The 25,016-nt window shown below is 49.5% G+C and overlaps 1 protein-coding gene across 1 annotated transcript; it reads left to right on the forward strand.

Annotated features, from left to right (window-relative positions):
* Positions 1 to 5,786: 5,786 nt before the first annotated feature.
* On the forward strand, positions 5,787 to 24,390 carry Lbp (lipopolysaccharide binding protein). The gene is made up of 15 exons (XM_027945378.3): positions 5,787 to 5,953; positions 6,589 to 6,703; positions 7,696 to 7,824; positions 9,763 to 9,918; positions 10,506 to 10,569; positions 13,446 to 13,509; positions 15,300 to 15,391; positions 15,863 to 16,039; positions 16,980 to 17,039; positions 17,646 to 17,813; positions 19,014 to 19,081; positions 19,581 to 19,623; positions 20,808 to 20,871; positions 21,796 to 21,872; positions 23,797 to 24,390. Exons 1-15 carry the CDS (start codon positions 5,830 to 5,832, stop codon positions 23,839 to 23,841), a joined length of 1,446 nt encoding a protein of 481 aa, XP_027801179.3. The 5' UTR covers positions 5,787 to 5,829; the 3' UTR covers positions 23,842 to 24,390.
* Positions 24,391 to 25,016: the final 626 nt, after the last annotated feature.

The following is a 25,016-nucleotide window of genomic DNA, read 5'->3' on the forward strand; positions in this document are numbered from 1 at the left end:
CCTCTCTCCCGTGGCAGGTTTGGATTGTGGCACTTACCCCCATGTGCCCCAGGGGATCTTCCAAGCGGCCCCCAATCCCACGATTAGAGGAGCTTCTCCTTCAGGCCCATCACTGCCTGCTCCACGTGCCTGCTAATGGGCACCAGGTTTCTTTGGGGGTGTTGACGGGGTTCTAAAGTTAGATGGTAGGGTTGGTTTTGCAACTCTGTGAACACACAAAAAGCCCCTGGACACTTTAAATGAGAGAATGTTATGGCATCTAAAATGTATGTCAATAAAGTTGCAAAAAATAAAATAAAATAAAATGCTTCTAAAAGTGTCCACCCGGGATTGCCTGGAAGCTCATGGTCACAGCAGCTTCCTGATGAGCAAGCATCGCCCTCTTGCGGTTCCTTTTGGAAGTGCTGACTTATCAAATGTGAGGGGAGGTGCCCTCTAGTGGGAGGGAAGGGGAGAGCTCACCAGGACACTGACCCCAGGTTTGCCATGTTGCTGGACTCCATTAGTGGAGGTGATCAGCCCTGTCCTGCTTCCATCTCTTCGGGTTAATTATCCCATTTAATCCTCATGACAACCTCCAAGGGTAGACAGGGTGGCTGTCTTTCTCCAGAAGAGTCCATAGAGAGGTCACATGGCCTGCCCAGTGGCTCAGTTCAGTGTTCCAAATTCCAGTGATGGAGTCACTTGGACCTGGCTTCAAACATCAGCCCCCACAGGCTGCATGACCTACGTGAGCTCCTTTCCTCCTCTGCAAAGGAAAGAGAAAATCTCAGCCTCAGATTTTGGAGTGGGGGGCGATGTTGGTACACGCTATCGTCCCAGTTAACATATACCAACATGCTAAGGCTGAGGAAGGATCATGAGCCCAGGAGTTCAAGAAATATAGCAAGACCCCACCTCAAAATAAAAATAAAATAAACTCTTGCCCTCCTCTTTGGCAAGAGGTCACAGGAAGAATCACTGGTTCAGATGACAAGCTCGCAACTCAGTCATGAAGAGTGTGAGCCGTGTTCCCAGAATCCTCACTTGCAAACCCCAGCTCTGCCGTTTCGTGCTGTGTGACCTTGGGCAGTTCATTTGATTCTCTGGTCTTCGATTTTCTCAACTGTAGAGCAAGCAGGAGAATAGTGCCTACTGTTATGAGAAATCAAATGCATGGGAAATCTGTGGGACAGGAGTTGACAGGGATGATCTGAGTTAGCTCTAAATATTCATAAGCCCCATTCTTCTCACCATACTCTACGGATGATATCTGGCTTGTCACAACTGTATTCCCAAAGCCTGCCACATAAATATGAATTTTTAAAGTGACCTAGGAGTTAGCCAGGCACAGTGACACTCGCCTGTAATCCCAGCGGCTCAGGAAGCTGAGGCAGGAGGATTGAAAGATCCAGGCCAGTCTGGACAACGTAGGGAGAGCCTGTTATTTATTTATAAAAAATAAAAAGGGCAGGGGATGCAGCTCAGTGGGAAAGCACCCCCGGGTTCAATGCCCAGTGCTGTAAATACAAACAAAACAGTGACCTAGGAGTTGATTCCACATGGGTGTGACCCAAAGCCTCTGTCAGGGACCCAGATATGCCCAGCGCTATCTGCCTGGACCAGCCTGGGTCGGGAATCAGGGCCCCACTGGTTATAGGACTGCTCTTCCTCACAGTTCAGTAACAATTTCTTCTTGCTGAGAAATTTCCATTTTAACAGAAGCTCCTTCGGGACCCCAAAGCCATCAGAATTCAGTAAAATGAACCTAGTGCTGTGATTTCAGATGCTGCCAATTTCAGGGACAAAGAGCGGAAGGAGGAGGGAAGGAGGAGGGAAGGAGCCTCGGGTTCTTTAACTTCTTTCTGGCGTGAGGGGCTGTGGATCTGGGGGGCCAGCCCTGCTCATGGGGTCTCCTAGCATCTCAGGTAGATGTCCACAACTTGCAAACCTTGCTGGATTACCACTGGTGTTACTATTTATACTTTGCAAATCTACATGCCTCAAGGTCCCGAGCAGGTGCCTGCATGTGAGCTTGTGTGCGAGTGTAGATCTGCAGAGTCAAACCCCTAACCCCGAAGCACCATGCAGCGATCCATGCCGCGGGTCTTCCTAGGATTATCATCTTCCAGCAAGAGCCCGTGTTCTCAGGAGTGTGGGCCCCATCTTAGAAAAGTGCATTGAACTTGAAGCAGGGTTACAGAATCGCCGGGCTAGGAGGGAACCTGCTGCCCTGTCGTCCCCAGTTCTAGAAGCAGCATCAGGCACACTAGAAATGCAGGCACCCTGGGAGTCAGAATTTGCATTTAAATAAGATCTCTGGGGGATTTGCTGGCACATCATAGTTCCCCAGTCATAGTTCTAGTCCCCGGCCCTTATTTGCACTGGGGGGACCAGGAGGAGCGGAGTTGTCCCCAGGTCCCATGGCCTGGCAGGAGCAGAGCCCTGAGAGGGACCCAGGCCTGCTTGTTCCCAGGCCTTGACATTGACTCACCCTCCCTGACCTGCCCTTCCCTCCTGCCTCAGCAAAACCTCCATGTGACCTTCCAGCTCCAGCCAGCCCCACCCTCTCCATGAAGCTGCCTCAGTGGCCCCAGGACCCTGGCAGGACACAGAGAGCTGTGTGTTCTGATCCTGTCTTCAGCAGTCTACTGTCCCCGTGGGACTTTGGAAAGGAATTCCAAGCTGTCCCCGAGCGGAAGACACCTGCTGCCAAAGATCCCTAAGCCTGTCAATCAGAGTCCAGGCAGGAAACCCAAACCCAGCTCCAAGACTGGCTGGGGTTTGAAAGAAGCAAAAGAGTGCTCTTCCTGCTGGCCACAGGAGGTGTATTTTATTGATGCCACCTGCCATTCTTATTTATTTTCATTATTATTATTATTATTATTATGGTATTTCACTTTTCTTTTTTCCTTTTTATTGGCATGTAATCATTTTTAACATATTTTTTTAGTTGTAGACGGACACAGCATCTTTATTTTATTTATTTATTTTTTGTATGTAGTGCCAAGGATCAAACCCAGCGCCTCACACATGCGAGGCAAGTGCTCAACCACTGAGCCACAGCCCCGGCCTGGCATGTAACCATCTATGACAGTGAGATTTGATGTTCCATGTTTGTGCATCCACACAATGTAACTATAATCCGGTCAGTTTCATCCTGTTGATTTATTTATTTCATTTATTTGGTGCTGGGGATTGAACTTTACCACTGGGGTACGTCCCCAGCCCTTTTTGTCGTTCAGTTTTGAGATGGGGTCTCATTAAGTGGCTGAGACTGGCCTTGAGCGTGAGATCTTCCTGCCTCAGCCTCCTGAGTCCCTGGGATGACGGGCGCATGCCACAGTGCCTGGCATGACAGCTGTCCCTTTTGCAGACATGGATGAACAGCCTGGTAAAGGAAAGGACCCAGGCTTTGACCAGCACTGGGGTCATGCTGCTCCCCGGGGCTTCTGCTGGGTCCTGGGTCACCAGCCATGGTCAGGCCCTGCGGGGGTGGAGGCCTGGCCTCGGCCTCAGGGGACATGGCGGGCAGAACTAAGGTCCGAAGGTCACAGCTGTGGGAAAGTCCCAGCTCTGTAAGTGGCCTTCATCTAGGGACATCCTCAAACTGCCAGGAAGGACAGTGACATTCCCACAAAGTCCCTACCCTCCAGGGGTCCTCTCTCGTACTCTCGAGGCTAGAAGGGCCCACGGAGCCACCTGCTCTGTCCGGACATTTGACATGGGAGAGCTGAGCCCCAAGGAGGAAGCCCTCTGCAGCCACACAGGGTCGTGGGACAGGGCTGGGCAGGGTGGCTTTCCCCCGTAGGCTGAGGTCCAGGGAGCAGGGCCCCGAGGCACACTGGGGCACACCTGAGCCCTTTCCTGCTCCCAGGCCTCTGTCCTTGTGGGTCGGGAACAGCTCCTCCAAGGCCAGCTCCTCCTCATCCTCAGGGACTCACTCTGCATGGGCCCCACCCAGAGAGGCCCTCCCTAACCACCATCTTGGAGTGGCATCCTGCAGCCCTGGGCTCAAGTCCCTGCTGATGACTGTAGCCTGCAGGACTTCACCCTCAGAGCCTCCCTTTCTTCATCTGAAAATGAGACTAGAATCCCCACTTAGCAGGCTGCAGGAGAGATGAGAGGTGTGTGAGGCTTAACCTGCACACAGTAGGTGCTCAATGAGCATCCACGTCCTTCTGGCTCCTGCTGACGGGGTGCAGAAGGCTCAGTCTAGGAGCAACCAGGCTGGTGGGATGGGGGTCAGGGAACAAAGGCCTCCACAAACCTCAGCCCCAGAGACAGAGGAGCAAGAGGCCCAGGTAGTTCCTTGTGCAGAACACGGAAAGTTCTGATCCTGACCCCACGGCCTTCTGTGAGCCACTGGGAAGCCACTCTGTGACTCCACCACATTCAATCTCAGACAGACACAAAGGCCTCCCAATCACAGGAAGAGGACAGACACCTCCCCTTTGGATGAAAGGAGTGTCAGAGAATTTGTGTGTGTGTGTGTGTGTGTGTGTGTGTGTGTGTGTGTGTATATATATATATATATATATATATATATATATATATATATATATATATATTAGTTGTAATGGACACAATATCTTTATTTATTCATTGTTATGTGGTACTGAGATTCAAACCCAGTGCCTCATGCATGCAAGGCAAGTGATTTACCACTGAGCTACAACCCCAGCCCCTGTGAGCATACTTCTAAGTGACCTCAATTACTAAAAGGCAGAAAGGGGTTAACACTCTGCTGGAAAAAGTGTAAAGGATTCTGGGACCTTTCTCTAACCCAAGGACACATGGGGGTAGTCACAGAAGACTTCCTGGTGGCAGAGGCAGAACAAAACTCACAAATATAGAGAATGCTAGGGCAAAACTCCAAAAATCAAATATAATCCCCAGGATACATTTTGTTTCCCAAAATAAAATCTCATTATCTTTACTTATTGCAAATGCAATATATGCTCAGCAAAAAGAGTTTTTAAATATCCATGATCTTACCCACCCAACCTCTCCTAGCTCCTCCCAGACTGATTTTGATCAAAGACACAGACCCTTACTATCTGGTGCCATTGGAAACTGTTGGCTCAGGAACTTCTTTCCTTATCAAGACATGCATTTATTTCTGCAGCCCCACTTTAAATGGCTGGCTCATAATTCACATAACCCAAGTCCCTTTCCTGGACACCTCAGGTTGTGTCTCACTCCCCCTGCCTATTGTCCCAACACTAGGCACCTAGTGCAGTGACCTGTTAGCACCTGACTTCATTATGTACCGAGGGACGAGTTCAAAGGCGGGATCACTGGGTCAGAGGGCACACGGCTGTTTAAAGAGGTTTTTTGTTGGTGGTGATTTTTGTGGGCTGGGGATTCATGTTTAAAGATTTGCCAAGTTGCGTTCCGGCACGTAGCACACCGTGAGCTCCAAAAGCCTGTGCCCAGACAGGAAGCTCCCAGCGATTTTGAGTGAGCAGAGAGGCCCTCTGAGCCTTGGTCTCCGGACCGGTACCTCCCAGCTTTCCCAGCGGACCTCTTAGGAGAGGGGCTGGGGACAGACAGGACCTCTGATGACGTGGAGTCCTGTGGGGGGGGGGGGGCGAGGCAGGGTCACCACTTGGGACCAGCCCATGCCTGCTTCGAAGCCCGAGCAGCAATAGCAGGCGTCTAAGTGTGACCGTGACCACAACGCTCCCACGGTGTCGCAACAGGTTCCAGTCCCTGTGCCTCCCTTTCCCGCTTGCACAAGCCCGCCCTCCCTCCGGAACCGCCCCTGGCCCTCTGGCCTTGGCTACTTAAGAGAGCCAGGCCCAGCCCACCTGTGACAGTCCCAGCTGACTCTGCTGAGAATCCAGGATGGGGGCCTTGGCCAGGGCCCTGCTGGCCGCACTGCTGGGGATCCTGCTCACACCTGCCCCAGGGGCTCTGGGCACCAACCCGGGCCTGGTGGCCAGGATCACTGACAAAGGCCTGGAGTATGGTAAGAAGCTGCCTGGTGGCCGGAGCCAGTGCACCCAACACCAGCCTGCCCAGGGCCCAGACTGCTCTGCCCCTCAGGTCGGGGGTCGGGGGAGGCCCTTCCCTGAGGTCAGGCAGCTCTGGCTGGGATTCTGGCCTGGCCACCTGCCAGCTCTGTGACTTGGGCATATTACTTATATTAGCTGGGTTCCCCACCAGCAGTTGGGAACAAGATTTGTCAGATGGCAGTTACCTGTCGAGACTGGGGGCAGGGCTCCATGCAGTACTGGGTGGTGGTTGCTGGGCCTGTTTTATACTTAGCGATACCTTAAAGATGGGGCTTATTCAGGTATTTTACGAATATTATTTCCTGATTTTAAAGAACAGGTAAAAGTAAGATTATTGTTTTAAAAGATGCTAAACAAAGCCTTGGAGTTACCCTGTATTTATACACCCCAACATATGGAATGTAGGGACGCCCCGAGGGTTTCTTTGTTACTTGGCACAGAGGAACTCCATAACCCAGAACTGTGACTAGTACTAAGAAGTTCATGTTTCTCCCCGGGGCAAGTGGGAGCCACTGAAGAGTTTAGAGCAGGGGAGGGAAGCAGGCAGACCAAGCCACTTGTTTTTTTTTTTTTTTTTCCCTGTCCGCAGCGGCCAGAGAGGGGCTGGTGACCTTGCAGAAGAAGCTACGTGAGACCAAACTGCCTGACTTCTTCGGGGACTTCAGGATCAAGCATGTGGGCCGTGGGCACTATGAGTTTCACAGGTGATGCTCTTCCTTCTCTGGAGCTCCTGGGTGGCTCAGGAGGTCTCTGGAGAGGGAGGGAGACAGAACCCCAGGCTTGGACTCGGGGGGGACCTCTTTGGGGCACACAATGGATAATTCTTCAGGGAGTTCCGAAGGAGAGGACTTAACACGCCAAATATTAAAGAAAACCTACTGGCTGTGTGACCTCAGCCTCACTTTCCTTATCTGCAAAATGGGTCGATGCGGCTTCCCCCCTTAGAGTGATAATCCAGGATCCAATAGCCCAGAAGGGAAACTAGACAAACGTTAAAAACAGTAGCCCAATTCCTACTGCTGCGTTTCCTAGATGGGGGCTGGTGTCGGGGTGGAGCCTTCCCAGGGTCAGCAGGCAGGAGCCACTTGTGCTTGAGAAGAGGCGCGAAGGGCTTTTTGAAAGATGCTCCGTGGAGGGAGGGTGGTCGGACTGACTGCTTCATTCCTTTCTTCGTTCTTAAGTTTGTCAGCAAACATTTATTGAGCTCCTATTATGTGCCAGGCAAGGAAGATGCATTTGACCATTCTTCCCCAAGGATGGCCTCTTTACAATCCTCAGTTGGGTCTCACCTCAGTTTGATTCCCCCGCCTGGGTGGGTTGAGGGAGGGGGTGTTGGGGAAGGAGCTGCAAGCCCAGGGGTATGTCTATGGGCCCCACCCCAGACAGTACCCTGGACCCTGAGATCCGTGAGGTCTAATCCTGACTGTGAGTCATGGCGTCTCTCCCTCTGGGTTCTAGTTCGTCCTCTGTGGGGGAGAATAAAATCTGTGTCTGCCCCTGAATGACAGAGGAGGGTGCTTGGCATGGTCGCACACTCCGTGCCTGGCACAGGCAGGTGCTCAGGAGATGGGAACCAGGTGTTTGCTGAAAGCAGGTCCCACTGGTGGGAGTCCCCTGGGGCAGGGAGGGAGCAAGTCCCTAGTGGGGCGGGGTCCAGGCCCAGCACTGACACCGCCCTCTGTGTCTCTCCCTGCAGCCTGGACATCCCCAGCTGTGAGCTGAGCGGCTCTGCTCTGAAGCCCCTGGCTGGCAGGGGCCTGAGTCTAACCATCTCCGACTCCTCCGTCCAGGTCCAGGGCAGGTGGAAGGTGCGCATGTCCTTCCTGTAAGTTGGCTCTGCGCCCAGGTCCTCGGGCACTTCCCTGGCCCTTCATCCATTCTCGAATCCAAAATGTTCCTGGTTCATCAAAGGCCACATAATGGACAGAGGGAGCCCACGCCCCAGAGTAGACAGGGGTTCAAACCCTGGCACTTGGAGGCTTGGACTCTGTCTCCTAAAGGGGCCAGGCCTGCCCCCTGGGGCCACGTGAACTTCCCACCGAAGACCCCCAGACCCCCGAGGCAAGACCTCTAGGTGCAGCTTTATCTGGGGGTGTGTTCTAAGCCAACGTCCACAGCGGGGAGGAGGGAAGCCTGGCGGGGAAGGAAGTGGGCCTGGCCAGGGGGTGTGTGATCGGGAAGGCAGCGGGTGGGGAGCCGCAGACACGCCCCCAGTTACCCCAGCTCAGCCGCTTTACCCCATCTTCCTGTGCCGTTAGGCAAGGCCATCTTCAGGGCCACCAACCCTTCCGCACTTTGAACAGTTCTCTGACCTCAAAGAAGCTTGGACAGAAGGTATATTGGCCACCAAGGGTCCAGGAGAGCAGCCAGCGGGGCCTGCATAGAACCTTCTCAGTCCAGGAGCCTGGAAGTCCTAGATGAAGGAGTAGGCAGGCCTGTTCCTGAGGCCTCCCTCCTGGGCTTGCAGATGGCACCTGCTGTCAGTGTCCTCATGGTCTTCCCTCTGACCTCGAAGCCTGGGTCTTGATCTCCTCTTATGAGGACCCCAGTCAGACCGGAGTAGAGCCCGGCCGGGGGCCTCTTAGCACAAACATCTCTCTCACCAAATACACTCACATTCCTGGGGACTGGGGTTCAGGACCTCCACGTGTGAATTTGGGAAGGACACAATTCGGGCCATAGCAGAAGAGCTGGCCATTCTCAGCCAGGTGACCTCGAGGAAAAACCTCCCTGCCTTTCAACAGTTACTCTACGTTCCCCTGCCTCCAGCCCCAGGGAACCCCCACGCTGCATGCTGTCTCCGGGAGTCTCCCTATTCCTTCAGCATATTTTTGAGGCTCACCCACAGCATAGCTTGTACTAGGCTTTGTTTTTTGTTTTTTTTTTTTTGGGGGGGGTTATGATGAATGTGGTTCCATTACAGGATTAGCCCCAGGTTGCTAAAGGCGGCAGAGCGTGGATGCCCACAACTTACTCAACCCGTTGCTACTCATGGACTCTTGGGTTGTCCCTTCATTTCTTGTCATTACCCATGATGCTTTGAAAGTGAGCTGCCCCTCTCATCCATCTGGGCAGGAAGAGCCACAAGATCAGGCTTAGAAGGGAAATTGCCAAAGAATAGGTGTGTCCGAATTAGGATCCATCCTGCTGGGTGTCTCGGAAAAGTGGTGCCCAGGTGCCCTCCCAACCCCAGAGGGAGACATCAGACAGACATCTGCAGGGTCTGTCTCCCATGTCTTCACGGCACTAGGTAGTAAGACTTCATTTTTGGTCTCATAGGTGAACCCTGGCCTCGTTGTTATGTTCATTTGCTTATTTGACATTGAACTTGCTATTCGTCTCTTTGATTATTTACAATTTCTTTTCAGTTGTCTCATCCTTTCCTTATTAACTTGTTCTTTGTCTATTAAGGAAATCAGCTCTTGACTGTCCCATGATACGATTTTTTTTACTTTGTATACTGCATTTTTTATTCACTGAAGTTCTAATTTTCCATGCCTGTGAGTTTGTTGGTCATTTCCTCTATGGTTCAGTAGAACTGGATCACGATAGAAATCTCTGTGTCCGTCCCTGACTATAAATACTGGCCCCGGGCTTTCTTCCAGATCTTCTACTTGTTAAATCTTTTTTGTTTATTATTCAATCTTAAATCTGTGCTCAGCTCCACTGATTTGGAGGGAAAAAATCGAGCTTTCTCTTTCCTCTCCAAATGGTGGCAGATCTTGGCCTGCAAAACAGCCGTGGCTCCTCTCGTCTCTTCCAGGAAGATGGACGGCCACTTCAATGTGCATGTCAAGGGCATCACCATCTCCGTCACACTGCTCTTGGGCAGCGAGGACTCGGGAAGGCCCACAGTCACCACCTCCAGCTGCAACAGTCACATCCGTGATCTGGATGTGGACATCTCAGGAGATCTGAGGTAAGTCACCATCGGGACGCTGCCAGCTGGACCCCTGGTTACGGCTCACGCCCCATCCAGCCCCCAGCCCAGCCCTGAGAATGGAGAACCTCCAGGTGGGAGGCTCACCCAGCACGGGGAATAATGCAGGGGCTTCCTGTTGCAAAGAACCGATGCAGATTCGAGCCAGGAGTGCTCTTGTGTGGTTTCCACGAACAACAACAACAACATAATTTAGGGAACTGTCAAGCAAATGAAATCTGGCTCTTGGTGGATACTGAGGCCCTTGGCTAAAGAGGAGCATAAAAAATACCCAAGTCCACGGTCCAGGCATTTCCTCTCTCAGAGTCTCAGTTCACTTGCTCAGAATATTGTGGATTCTTGAGACCACCCCCTGCCCACCCACAATGCCACCACCCCCTGCCCACCCACACTGCCACCAGCCACTGAGCTTGATCATGGCACAGCTTGTAGCTAGAAAGCCAGATGCAGGAAGCCAGGAGGGGTGTGCCAGGACTCTGGGGCTCAGCAGGGCACAAGATGGGCAGGGCCTGGCTCCCTTGCCCCTGCTGCCCACTGACCAGTTGTGCACTGTGCTCTCCTGCCAGGTGGCTGCTGAAACTCTTCCATGACCAGATCGAGTCCAAGTTCCGAAAAATGTTGGAGACCAAGGTAAGCAGGTCAAGGCCACCAGATGCCTGCGGAGCCAGGCGAGGGCCATGGGTGTCCTCACAGGGCTCTGGCCCCAGTTGGGGCCACGGGGCCTTGTTTGGACATGCATGGGCCCATGGCCTGAGGGAGAACAAATGACTCATCCTAGTCCCAGGGCTGATATGTGGTAGAGCTGGGACGACACGCAGGTCTCTGAATTCCAAGTCCATTTGGTTAGGCCGAAAATGGTGACATGCTTGGCCAAGGGAGAATCGGAGAGGTAGGGAGCAAGCAGACCCCAGCCGCTCCCCCTGCTTGGCCTTGCTCACTGCCCCACACTGTCCTGCAGTCCCCAAAGTCAAGAAGGAAGTCAACACAGTGCCTGAGGAGACCAGGCAGGTCTCTTCAGAGAGCACTTAAACCAGGAAGAAAACGGACCAGCCCTTGAGCACTTGTCCTGGATGGGGAGGCAGAGACACCAGGTCAGATTTTTTTTGTTAAAAAAAATTATGTGAGTGGGGCTCAGTGGCACACACCTGTGATCCCAGCTGCTCTGCAGGCTGAGGCAGGAGGATCATGAGTTCAAGGCCAGCCTGGGCCACTTAGCAAGACCCTGTCTCAAAATAAAATTTAAAAAGGGCTGGGGATATAATTCAGTGGTAAAGCACCCCCGGGTTCAATGGGCTCAATCTCTAATACTAAAGAAAAAAAAAAAAGAGTTCACTTCGGATTTCATTAATTTTCAGTACCTCCAAACACTTTCACCTTAAAATCCCATTTCTGAGGTACTGCACACCAGAGCTATGCCTAAAACACAGCTTAGAGAAGGAGAAAAAGGAGAAAAGATGAAGGAGGAAAGGGGAACACACACACACACACACACACACACACACACACACACTCTGCGGCAGGTCTAACCTCTGGTTTGGCTTTGAGCAGCCCCTAGTGGTTGAATCAGAAATGGCAGGCAGACCCCACACTGTGATATTTCTTTTCTAGTTCTGGGCTTGTGGGGTCTTAGTGCCAGCCTCCTACTTAGGCCCCTGTTGCCATATTACTAACTTACACCCCCCAGTTGATGATGGTTATAATAATTAGAAATAATATTATACAACAATAGTAATATGTTATGATTAATTATAATAGTTATCACAATAATAAGTAATATAATATTTTTTTGTAAATGAAAACAAGGAATGTGAAATATGTTATTGCATAAATATTTACATTTATAAAATAATGGCTGCTGTTTCTTGAGCCTGTGTTTTAGCCATGAACTAAACACTTGGGACATGCAGCCTCCTGGATCTTGACCTTAAATTTTTTTTTTTTCGTGCAGTACTGGGGAGTGAACCCAGGGGCACTTTACCACTGAGTTATACTACTAGTCCCTTTTTTATTTTTCATTTTGAGACCAGATCTTGCTAAATCACTGAGGCTGGCCTTGAACTTGCGACCCTCCTGCCTCAGCCTCCTGAGTCACTGGGAATAGAGGCAGGCACCACAACACCCAACTTTGACCTCCCCTTCTGAAGTCATGACACTTTACACATTTGACAGAGGAGGCTCTGAGAGGTGGAGTAACTTGCCAGGTGATATCTGGCTCCCGGGAGGCTAGGCTAGGATCTCCCTGGGATGTGGAACCTGCTTTGCCAAAGGCTTTATAGGGGCTTGGGGGTGGGAAAGCTGGGGATCTCCCTGAGGGTCCTTAGAAACCTCCTCCCAGGAGCCTGGTTCAGGACCGTGCTGATTCCTCCCTCGGGATGGGGCCTGGTTTCTGAACCAGCAGAGGCAAGAAGCATAGGAACTCTGTGTGATGCACACTCACGGCCACCTTCTCTCACCCCATCCCTGGGAAGCACTTGTGCTCATCGGATCCTGTGGGTGAGGACCCCAAAGCAAAGGGATTGAAGTAGAATTTGAACCCGAGCTTGTTCAACGCTGCTCCCTCAACCACCCGCACCCTGCCTCCCCAGGAACCCCTCCTGTGCACATGGGACAGAGGCCCCCCATGCCTCTCCTCTTCAATCCTTCAGGTTCCTGAAGGAGGGGGACACCCCGACCCAGGGTTTGGGGGACAGTCTGATGGAAGGCTGTCCAAGGTGAACAAGGAAAGACCCATCCCAGGTGAGGCCTGGTTCCCAGCAGTCCTGCAGGAACCCGTCCCACCACCCCTTTCTCTGCTTTCTGGCAGCTCCTCCCTGGGTAACCTCCTTCTCCAGAAACAGGGGCAGTTGCAAAGGGAAGTTAGGATTTACCCTCACACCTGGCTTAGTGACACACACCTATAATCCCAGCAACTAGGAAGGCTGAGGCAGGAGGATCACAAGTTCGAAGCCAGCCTCAGCAACTTCAATGAGATCCTTCCTCAAAATAAAAAATAAAAAGGTCTAGAGATGTCACTCAGTGGTAAAGTGCCCCTGGGTTCAATCCCTAGTACAAAAAAAAAAAACAAAAAAAACCCACAACCCTACATTACCTCATTATCTATACATTTATGTGCAGGGCCATTTTAGCTGCTCTCTAGATCTGCTACTAAATTCTGATTTCTCAGAGGCCAGAGCCTCCCAAGGGGGGAAAAAAAATCCTCAATAAGGGAGTTTCCGGCAGCATCTCCAGCCCGTGCCCTCCCATCACTCAGATGTCTTTCATTGGGCACAGGCCTTAAAAAGTCCAGCTGGGCCCTCTGGAGTCCCCAAGGACCTGCATTATTTTTTTATCATTCATCTTTCCTCAGTGCCTGGCGCATGATTAGCACTTTTTTAATATTTGCAGAGTGAATGATCGCTGTGCAAACTCTTGAAACAATGTTTCCAAAGCCATGAGAACAGGGGACCACAGCTGGAAACACTCAGGCTGCTTCTACCCAATTTATTTATTTATTTTTTATTTTTCAGATTTGCAGTATGATTGATAAATCAGTGACCTCCGACCTACAGCCTTATCTCCAAACTCTGCCAGGTAGGGCACCTCACCCGCCCCTGGGACTCTATTCCTGCTCATTTTTATAAAAGCACATGGGTACATCATAAAACCTTAAATAGGACAGAAGTATAAAAAGTAACAAAAATCTCTTTTTCTCCCCAACTTACCTTCCAAGAGATTATGTATCTATCTATCTATCTATCTATATATATATTTGCATGTACAAATATAAATATACATAAGCATATGAACGTGCATTTATATGTTTCCTTTTTGTTCATGAAAATGTGTAAGTGCATCCTTATGAATCTGTATCTTCTACTGTATACTGAATACACTTTGTTCTCTACCCTAGTTCTTTTTAAATTTATGTATTTTGGAGAGCCTTCTCTATCAGTATACATAAATTGAAATTGCTTTTTAAAACTTTTTTTGTTATTAGGGAAGGATACCAGGGATGGAACCCAGGGGCACTTAACGACTAAGCTACATCCTTAGACCTTTTTAAAAAATTTTTATTAATAAAAATGAGCAGGGCCTCACTGAGTTGCTAAGTTGCTGAGGCTGGCTTTGAACTCACGATCCTCCCATCTCAGCCTCCCAAGCCACTGGGATTACAGGTGTGCACCATTGCACCTGGCTCTTTTGAAAACTTTAATGGTAGTATATGCATAGAAAAGGGTGTTCTATTCTGTAAGTGTGCAGCTTACAAAATTTGCACATGCTGAGCACTCAGGCATCCAGTTCCCAGACAGAACACAGCTGGTCTTCCAGAGCCCCTCCACGTCCCCTTCATTTACTACCCAGCCCACAAGGGTAAGCACTATCCCACCTTCTACCTGCAAAGAATAGTTTTGCACTCAGGGCAGGAATGGAATCATACCATGTTTTGAGTCTTTTTCCAAATCTTTCTTTGCTCATCTTTCAGTCTGAGGTCAGGCCACCAGGAGGCCATCCCTTCATTCATTCATCCACTCTGATGTGATGCCATGGGGAACCGCTGTTTTAGACATTGTTAGTTGTATTGCTACAAACGGTCTAGTACATTTGTGTGTCTTTGGGTACATGCCTCGGAGTGAAATTGCAGGCCACTGTGGTGTGTGTAGGTTCAGCATTATAAGATCCTGCTAAAGAATTTTCTGGACTTTTCCATTTTTTATTGTTTTTAATAGCTGTGTAGTACTCCATCCTGTGGCTGTGCCCTGATTTAAAGATCCCAGAAAATGGACATTTGGGGTTCTTCCATCCATTACCAGTACCAGCAGGGCTGCAGGGGCACCCAGGATATGCCTCTCTGCCCACATGGAGGTGTATCTGCAGAATAATTGGCTCCATGAAGAGACCCCAAATCCCAGGTGCAATGTGAATTTTGGAGGGTCGGCCAGCCAAGCGTCTGAGATGTTCTCTGGTGCTGTGGCCCCAGGTCCTCATGCAGTACTTGTTGACACCCTCTTCCCTGAGGCCCAGGATGCACAGTGACCTGAGAAGGGAACATTCATTCCCCCAGGGCTTTGGAGGGGAGCGTCTGGGCCTCTGGACCTGCTCAGCCTTCCTGGTTGTGTAGCTCAGCATGAAGCTCCAGGGCCGGGCTGGGCTCCTCCTGGGACACTGTGTCGGCCCTGGGCTGAGCCTCACACCCTCACCATGGCTGAGCCACCAGACAGACAAGACCCACTTGTCGTCTTTAGGAAGAGGTTGTGTGCCCCAAGCTGGGTGGAAGGGCAGGGACCCTGGAGAAAGTCACAGAGCAGGCCGGAGCCCTCGCCCTTTCCCCATCAGTCAAAGGCCACGGCTGGCCCCTAATGCTGCCCCTCTCGGGTTCACAGTCATCGCAGAGATTGACAGCTTCGCAGGGGTCGACTACAGTTTAACGGAGGCCCCTCGGGCAACCGCCAACATGCTGGATATCATGTTTAAGGTGAGGCCCTTGGAGCAGGGCCCTGGGTGAGTCCAACCCCAGTGAAGTTTGCCTGGGGATCGGCCCGGCCCTGGGCCACCTTCCTCCTACCTTCAGATCTGTCTCCTCTCCCCACTGCGGGGAGGCAGGGCAATATGGAGCGGTGGCGAGTGTTCCCAGGGCTAGGAGACTCCCAGGTGCCTCACCATCCTTAGGTCCTAATGAGTCCTCTCCTCCTTCTTCCCCTCCTTTCCCTTCCTGCCCTGCAGAAGGGGTGGCTCAGAGCTGGCCCCAGGAGGGCCGGGCACTACGTCCTGTGGGGTCATAAACCAAAGCTCCTGGGGGACCCCACATTGGCCCCGAGGAACGCGTCTCAGTGGGGCAGTGTCAGCACCGTCTCGTGCTGGTGGTTCTCTGGCCCCCACGTCCAGTGCTCCCACGTCCCTGGGTTTGGGAAGTCCAGTTGGAACCTCTTTCTCTCTCTCTCCCCAGGGCGAAATTTTCCATCTTGATCAGCGCTCTGCAGTTCCCTTCCTTGCCCCGGCCATCGACGTTCCTGAGGACCACGACCGAATGCTCTACTTTGCCGTCTCTGATTATGTCTTCAACACCGCCAGCCGGGTGTACTACCAAGCAGGGTACCTGAACTTCTCCATCACAGATGACATGGTGAGGACGGTGACAGAAACACGTTCTCCGGTGACAATGTAACTTATTCTTCCTTTCTTTTTTCCTTTCTGCCCCTATTTACATCAGTAAAGCAGTAAGTTATATAACTAAAAGATCGAAGCCAGGGAAAAAAAAAAAAGTAAGTTAGCACAAGTTCCCTGTATTACTTTGGCTGCCAAGAAGCTCTAATCCAAAGTTCTTTCTCCCTTATAACAACTAGAGAAGACTTTGCAGTCTATCTACTACTTTTCTCTTAGTCTAGACCTGTTCTAGTTTATATTTTTTCTCATCTTGATGATGCATGGAGGTTTATTAAAAACATGTTTGTGAATGAAGCAGAACAATAGATACCCTGATAAAGACATAAGGTTACACAGAAAATGAAATAAAGACCAAGTGAAACATAAAGCACAATTAGGAAGATACTGTGCCCATTCATTGATTTTTTTTAATCACAAATCTACGAGCTTCCTTGTAGCCAAAGTGAAAAGGGTACATGATTTAGTGATCTAAGTCTTCCTGATACCTCTAAAACAACTGTCTCCAATGGGGCTTTGTATAAGGGAGACTCGGTTTTATAGTGAATCATATCTTTTTTTCTGGGACTCAGAAGGCTGTTCCTTGCAGCAGTTTATAAAAGTTAGAGATCTCATGAATGTCAGATGGGAAAAAGCACAGTGTGCTACAACTTGGATGATTCAGTTTACCCTGTTGTACAGGGGGACTGTCTGCTGAATGGATAGAGCGATTTAGTCCTCGGGGTGATTCCTCATAGCTTTGACCCTCTGTGGTCACGTCTCATTCGCCCTCCCCACCATTTCCTAGAGCACTTACTATGTGCTCTGCCCTCCCAGGGGCCCAAAGGCCGGGGTGACTATAATGCCTATTTTTCAGAAGAAGACATCAAAGCTCCCCAAACTTCTCTGTCTCTTTGCTGCAGATCCCACCTGACTCCATCATCCGACTGACCACCAAGTCCTTCCGCGCCTTCCTCCCCCTGGTAAGGGTCCCTTGGCCCTCTGTGGGTACGTGCTAAACTTCCAAGGTTTCTCTTCAAAACCTGCACCTCCCTCTCAGCTTAGCCGAGATTCAGAAGGTTGGGGAGCTGCAGGCTTCAGGGCTCTTGCCAGAGCCCAATGTCTCCTGGGGCCATGCACATTGTCCAGTCTGATTTTGGTTCTACCTAAGAACCCAAGGAGTGCTGGTGTGTTCTATAAAGGGTACCCTAATTAGCAACGCCTAACAACTCTAGAGGGCTTACTTGGGGTTAGGGATGTTTGCGGCACTTTAAAAATTATTTTTTGAACCAGAAATGAATTCTCATGATTCAACATTCAAGAGATACTATAGAGTGAAAAAGTCTCCCAACCACCTCTGTCCCTTGGCACCCAGGTCTCATCTTGAGTTTACTAAGAGGGTCAGATGTGTATCTCCTTCTTCAATATCCTATGTATACAACATTAAATGTGTGCTTCTTTTTCTCCATTATTTTTACACAGATGGGGGCCTACAGAGCCTGCCATTCTGTACCAACCTCAGCCCTATGTGACTGTACTCTGCACCCCTATTTTCTTCTCTTGACATAATTTTCTAATTCTGCCCCCAGATAGGCAAGCTGTACCCCAACATGAACTTGGAGCTCCAGGGAGCCCTGCTCCAGGCCCCCCTCCTGACCTTCAGCCCTGGGAATCTCTCCTTGGCCCCCCAGCTGGGAATCGATGCCTTTGTGCTCCTGCCTAACTCTCTCAAGCAGTTTGTCTTCCGGCTCGGTGTGGTAAGGTTCTGAGTCTTTGCAAATGCTGTTCCTGTTTCCTGAATGCTTGTCCCCCATTCACCATCTGGCTAATTCCTCCAGGTCTCAGTGTACTTCCCCAGAGAGGTCTATCTTGTCGGTGCTAACCCCACTCTATCTTACCTTTTGCCATTTTTTTCTTGTAGCACCCCATTATTTTTCTTCACAATGTTTATTATCAAGGTATTTATATATTTCTCTGCATATATATTTGTTTCACATACGTGTAGGAAGGTTTGGGGGCCTTCCTCCTATTTGCTTTGCTCTGTAGCTGTAGCTGACACCTAAAGACTACATTTCCCAGGGGCCCTTGCACTTTGACGTCTAGTTATATCAGCCAATGGGAGACAGGATCAGGAGAACGGAGGGCGGGAGGAAGAATCAAGCCAGAGTTTATTTTCCCCCTCTCTTTGCCTTGGGCGGAACCTGCAGGGACTATCCTCAGGGGGGTGGCTCTACTAATGCCAGCTCCACACTCTCTCCCTCTAGTCTGGGGTGGAGGTAGCCTGCTGGCTTGCTTATCTCTGAGCAGCCTCACCAACACATTTCAGCCTTTTGCCATTCCACACTTGTATAGCCACTGCTTTGCATTAAATTCTCTCTACATGAAACATTGAGAGTTTTTTTCTTTTGTGATGGACCCCGTCTAATAGAGAAGGGGTTCTGAGTTCTTTGAGGACCCTGCTCACCAGACAGAGAACTTGGCTCTCTTGTTTCAGGTTTGAAACTCAACAAGTCAGATCTCTGCAAGGGGGTAATTCCTCTCAGGGGGTCTGTCTGCAAACTGAGGGTGTTGTCATTGCTGTGAAAATTGTTCTTGTTGTTCATATATCTTAAGATCAAATGTAATTTATTATTATTGTGACCACAGCTGACTCATAGCAGGGAGGTAGCTGGTAATAATCCTTTTTAGAGCTCTCCAGGGATACACATGCTAAGCCTTCTTGGTAGTCTACTCAAGGTTTAACGGCTGCCATGGTCAGCAATTTTAAGTAAAAATATTCAAGTCCAAGTCCAAACATTTATTGAGCACCTACCATGTGCCCCTGGGGTCTACGGTCAGTCTATGGGCAGGTTTCCTGCTTGGACTCCCTGAGCTGTTGGTTGAAGGTAATACTGGCTCTGGTCACTGTTCTGACAACTGCCATCATTTAGAACTGGTTTCTTCCCTGGCTTTTCTAGACCACTAATATATCCGCCACGTTGGCCTTCAATACCAGCAAGATCACTGGGCTCCTGACCCCAGGAAGGTAAATCAGCCTCCTCCTGCCCACAGGGATGCTCAACCGGGCTCCCTCTGACACCTTAGCTGCTCCTCTGTGGCTGGGAGTAGGGGGTGTGGGGGGTGATTCTCTCCTGTCAATGTTGGGGAACCATTTGGGAAGGAAATTTAAATTTTATTCCAATTGGTCTAATTCCTTTGTTGTGCTGAGCCTGCCCCCCCACCACCCATACATTTCAAATTTCTAAATGATTTACTTTAGGAATTTAGAAATCTAAATGATTTTTTTTCTTAATGAATAGACGTCAGTTGTATTAATTTCCTGAGCTGATAAAGATCGAGCTCTTTCCCTCCACCCCACCTCCCTCTGTCTTCCCGGTACTGTTGTGTCATTGTTTTTTAGATACTTAATTACCTTTTCACCCCCCATCCTCAGCCAGTGCCTCCCCCTCTTTGGGACCCCCGTATTGCCTAGGTTCCCATGGGCACGACGCCTATATCTATGAATCTTTTCTGATTTGTTACAGGGTACAAGTGGAACTGAAAGAATCCAAACTTGGATTCTTCAATGTAAGTTATTAATGTTTTTTATTTAATGACATGGTTAGGATACTAAGCAATTGCTGTGGCACCTTTCATTGGAAATAGAAAAAGAGAAGAGCAGATCTCTGCCCTAGGGAAGCATTGAACTTCTCAAGAAGACAAGACATAGCAACAAGAATGGGTTACATCCCAATATAAGATAATAAATAATTAAGTTATCTGTTGGACATAATTACTTTCATTGCAAGGGAAAGAAAGCCACCTGTATTAAGCACAGAAGAATAACCCATAGGGTCATGTTACTAAAAAACAAATCACAACAATAACAATGAAAACCCAAGGCAGGAGGTTTCAGGCATAGATGGATCCAGGTGCTCAAATTAGTGACCACTTCATCCCTGCTGTCCTTCCCCCACTTTCCCTAAGCACTTACAAAGTGGAAGCAAACACAGACTGGGGAGGGATGTTGCTCCTGGGGTCCCAAGAATGACTCCTTTCAGAGAATTAAGGGTGAGGTAATGATACCCTGGCTGTGTATATACACACACCATGTTAAAATGTCCTATGAAGTGAAGCATTCACATGTAAAGACACAGAGTCATCCTAATGTGTTCAGAAAAATAAGTATAAAGAGCAACAACCGTCACCCCAGATCAATTTAGATTCAAATCCAGACCCTGCTGTCCAGTTTCTAAGTCACTTTCATTCTGTGGGCCTCAATTTCCTTATCTGTGAAATGGGGAGGTTAATAGGAACTTCCTGGGGGTTCTTGTGAAGACTGAATCAGATACTTATAAAGCTCTGAGCCCTGTTCCTGGCGTATAGTGTGCCAAAGTGGTGTGTCCTAATTTTTGTAGAGAAGCCCAGTTTGGGTTTACTTAATTTTTAAAAATTACACAAGTAATTCAGGAAGATATTCTTGCTTTAAAAAAAAAAGTTAAATACTAAAGATAATGCTTGGTGCTCTTCCTATGCACAGTGACGCACAGCCTCTCAAATTTTTTCTATTTGATTGCTTACCTATAAATGTGCGTCTCAAAATGGTTATAACTTGCAAAATAGCAGCAAGATGTAGGCATTCATCTGCAAACTGCGTTTTTCAAACCTTTCGCCCTGTGGGCAACCACAGCCACCCCTGGGTGGCTGTGAGACTGTGTACTGGGGGCCCGTGGCCCGCGGGGTCACGGTGTACCTCTCCTGTTCTCCACCAGGTGGAGATGATGGAGGCGCTGCTCAACTACTACATCCGGGAGACTCTCTACCCCAAGGTCAATGGTAAGAATCCAGACCCATTTTTCCCAAGTGGATAGTGGACAGTGCTTGGAGCGGAAAGAGAGTTGGACTTGGAGTTGGGAACCAGGGCTCCCCCTGGGGGCTGCGTGACCTTGGAAAGTCTCTCGTCTGGGCTTCAGTGGGATGTTGATGCTGGCGACAGCCCCTCCAGGCTCTGTTGGGGCTGGAGCTGCGACATCTCCTTGGTGCTCCTCCTGAGGGAGCAGGAAGTGCCCCTCCCCTCCTGCGGTGAAGATTGAGGACCAACTTGGTCCTCAAGTTCATAGACGAGGGCACCAGGTAGGGCACCAGGCAGGCACATTTCCCAGTCAGTCACCCACGTCCATAGTAAAAATAAATAAAGCACAAAGTCCCAAACCCTGATTCCCTGAGATATCACTCTATTTGGCTGCAAAATAAAGCAGGATGGGTGGAGGGCAGAGAGTAGTTACCACTTGCTCTACCTGCTACCCCAAACCTGCTACTTCTTCCAGAGGGCTCCATGACTATCGGCTTAGGTTCCCCTGCCAGCCTTCTGAAGTTCAAATCCCAGTTCTGCTACTTCCTAGCTGTGTGACCTAGAACAAGTTACTGGATCACTCTGTGCCACGGTTTCCTTATGTGTGAAATGGAAATAATAATCATATCTACCTCATAGTCCTAAGTGGGAATACTTAGTATTGTGTATAGAATTTGCAGAGAGTGGCCTGGGGTTGTGGCTCAGAGGTAGAGTGCTCGCCTAGCATGCATGAGGCACAGGGTTCTATCCTCAGCACCACATAAAAATAAAATAAATGTATTGTCTTCATCTACAACTAAAAATATATATTAAAAAAAAGAATTGCAGAGAGCAAAATTCTTCCATTAAAAAAATGTCTATCACTGTTATCTATTAACTCATTCTTTTGATATTGTCCTTGCCTGCAGATAAGCTGGCTGAAGGCTTCCCCCTCCCTCTGCCAAGGCATATTCAGCTCCATGACCTCCTTCTCCAGATTCACAAGGTCAGTGGGTTCAAGGGGGCTCTGAGGACTTGGGGGTGGAAGTTGGTTAGCCCGCCAAATTTGGAGACCATAACTCAGTGGAATCCAGCCCGGACCTGTGTGCTCCAGGATCTTTCAGTGTGTCATGAGGCCATCCATGTGTCCTTTAGAAGTGGCCTCTCTGCCAGAGCAGGAGACATTTGATGAAGCCTGGGTTTCCACTTTGAAAATACTGCAAGTTTTCGACTTAGCAACAGTCAGGGTCTGAAGGCCATGGGTAAATTGTAATGCATTCCTTTTTATTTGTTTGTATATTTTGTGGTACTGGGGATTGAACCCAGGGGCACTTTACCCCCAAGTTGCAGCCCCAGCTTTTATTATTTATTTATTTTTAATTTTTGAGATAGGATCTTGCGAGATTGCCCGGCTGGCCTAGAACTTGAAATCTTCCTGTCTCAGCCTCCCAAGTTGCTGGGATTACAGTATGCGCCACCATGCCCAGCTAATTCCATCTTAATTCTTAAGTGAAAGAGCTGTATTATAAATATGTATTTGGTGTGTCCCCCATTTTAAACCTATAACTTTTTTTTTTTTTTTTTTTTTTGGTGGTGGTGGTGCTGGGGAATCCAACTCAGGACCTCTGCATGCTGGGAAAGGTCTCTGAAACTGAGCCACATCCCCAGCCCACCTTGTGAACATTTTTAAAAACATTTTAAAATTTTTCCATAAGGCCATTGCTCCACCACAAACACAGTTTGGATTTTGGTGTGCGTCTCTCCAGTCCTTCACCTCCGCTGAGGCTTTTCTTAAAGTTTTTGTCTGTTTTGGACACCTGTATTGCTAACACTCATATCTGCCTTTAATTCATTATTTATTTTAACTTAACGTCACCCCTTAGGTATGTTCTATGATCAAACCTAGTTTTCAGCTCCTGCTGATAAACAGCTGTGTATAATCTCACCCTGAAGATGGACCATAATTAATTTAACTACTTTAATACCAAGAATTAAGCCTGATTTTTTCACTATCCTGGCCAGGAATCTAAGGGTTCATGAATCCACCCAGATTTCAGGCCATCTCTCTAGAACAGCACTTCCAGGGTGAGAGGACTCCACTGGCCGACATGTGGGCATCACGGGACTTAGAGACATGCTGCATTGGTGCTTGGTCCATGGTCAACGTCCCCAAAATAATAGCTATTAAAGGGAATGAAGGTCAGGGGTGGTTGGGAATGCGGAAACGCTGGCCAGCTATTGTATTTGTAAAACAAATGTTCAGAGCCCTTTTGAATCTCAGGATACTTAACACCCAACCACTGTTGAGTGTCCACAAGTGAAATTTAGATCATTGCTCAAAACAAAGTCAGAGTGACCATTCACACAGTTGGTCTCATTCATCTCTTCTATAAAATGGGGTGTAACCCAGGCCTTCCTGGGTAGAGGCCAATGTTTGGCATGTGGGAAGTGATTAGAGGATTTGTTATATATTATCATTGAAATCCTGAGGTCACCTGTGTTCATTTTCCCAGCCACCCAAGGCAGGAGTTGGATCACTCTGGAAAGAATTAAACTTTGCCTTGAGTTCTGAGTCCCCACCCCTCTGACTGATTTAAGAGCAGGAGAGTAAATCCCAGCAGCTCACAATTTTGTGTTCTCCACCAAAGAGAAAAAAAAAAATTCAGGTGACACAAAGGACATTTATGAGACCTTCCAGGAGTACACAGCTTGGGAAATGACAGGCAGATCGCTACTTGGAGAAGTTAGCTGGCAAACGCAGTGCTTTATGGAGACCTTGGGGAGCCAGGCACTCCTGCGATTTATGCAGTGACCTGGTTTCTGTCAGAGCCGGTGTTTCCCGCGCCAGGGGCCCTCTTTATGTAGCAGGTGCATCTTTTTGGAGTAGAAGATGCTCCTTACCAGCCCAGGCCCGCCTTGTTTCCCTCTAGGACTTCCTGTTCTTGGGTGCCAATGTCCAGTATATGAGAGTTTGAGGACAAGAAGGAAGATGGTCTCAGAGGCCACATCTGGACCCGCCAGGCGCATTTCCAGATGTGCAGCACATCTCCGGAGATTCCTGAAGGATGAGGACATTCCCATTCTCAGCTCTGGGGGTCCCTGCCCCCCGCTTCCTCTTTGCCAGGTGCTCCAACACCCTCTGACTCCAGACGACTTTCTCCTCTGGGTGGACCACCCTCCCCCACTGACCTGTGGTGACTTTAAGAGCAGACATTGCTGGGCGAGGTGGCACACACCTGTAATCCCAGCAGCTCGGGAGGCTGAGGCAGGAGGATCTCAAGTTCAAAGCCAGCCTCGGCAAAAGCGAGGTGCTAAGCAACTCAGTGAGACCCTGTCTCTAAATAAAATACAAAAGAGGGCTGGGGGTGTGGCTCAGTGGTCGAGTGCCCCTGAGTTCAGTCCCCGGTACCCCCCAAAAAAAGAGGAGCAGGCACTGTTTTTTGTACCCCAACTGATCCCCGTATCTAGTGGAACGCTAGCACTTTGTAAGTCCTCAATAAATATTTATTGAGTGGTTTGATGAAGACGTTCTGACGGGGATCACCTCACTGCTCACCGTGTTCTGGCTCCAGGGGTCTTTGGCTGCTCAGCCCCAGTGTGGTATCCACAGCTAGACCTCGGACACGCTCCCCTTTCTCAGAGGCCACTGCTGGACAGGCGTCAATAGGAGAGCAAGGGACTCTGCACAGCACTCGGCCCAGACCCTGGTGCTGGTGTCCCTCACTCAGGTCCTTGCCCCGTGTCAGTCCAGAGGCCCGTTTCAACAGCCGCTCACCTGCTTGCTTCTGGCCTGCTGCAGACGCCGAGCCCGAGGGTCTCCCAGAGCAGCAGAAGCTCAGTCTCCTGCCCTGTCCCCACGGAGGCTGGTGTGAGGAGGAAATGGATCCGCAAGGGTTTCGGTTCAACCCAAATAAAAAGCTCATTCCACTGTGTTTATGAGCCCCAAGCCTGGGGGAGGGGGGGCCATGATTTCTAATTACTGAACAATGAGCCTTTGATCAGACTTCATAAAAAGTCATTTCCAAGTTATGTAGTTAGACCCCCGGGGTCTGGGAGTCAGAAGGCTGGTTTGATATTCTTTTATTATGGTGTTAATGAGCAGATGGAAGGAGCTGCTGGCTAGAAGATAATTCACAGGGAATAGACCCAT

Source organism: Marmota flaviventris, chromosome 2 (assembly GCF_047511675.1).
Source record: "Marmota flaviventris isolate mMarFla1 chromosome 2, mMarFla1.hap1, whole genome shotgun sequence".
Lineage (NCBI taxonomy): Eukaryota > Metazoa > Chordata > Mammalia > Rodentia > Sciuridae > Marmota > Marmota flaviventris.

What these genes read in the sequence shown, in the direction of transcription:
- Lbp (XM_027945378.3), top strand. Translation starts at nt 5,830, where the DNA reads ATGGGGGCCTTGGCCAGGGCCCTGCTGGCCGCACTGCTGGGGATCCTG. An exon ending in GACATCTCAGGAGATCTGAG is followed by an intron (nt 9,919 to 10,505) that starts GTAAGTCACCAT and finishes CTCTCCTGCCAG; the next exon opens with GTGGCTGCTGAAACTCTTCC. An exon ending in TCTCCATCACAGATGACATG is followed by an intron (nt 16,040 to 16,979) that starts GTGAGGACGGTG and finishes TCTTTGCTGCAG; the next exon opens with ATCCCACCTGACTCCATCAT.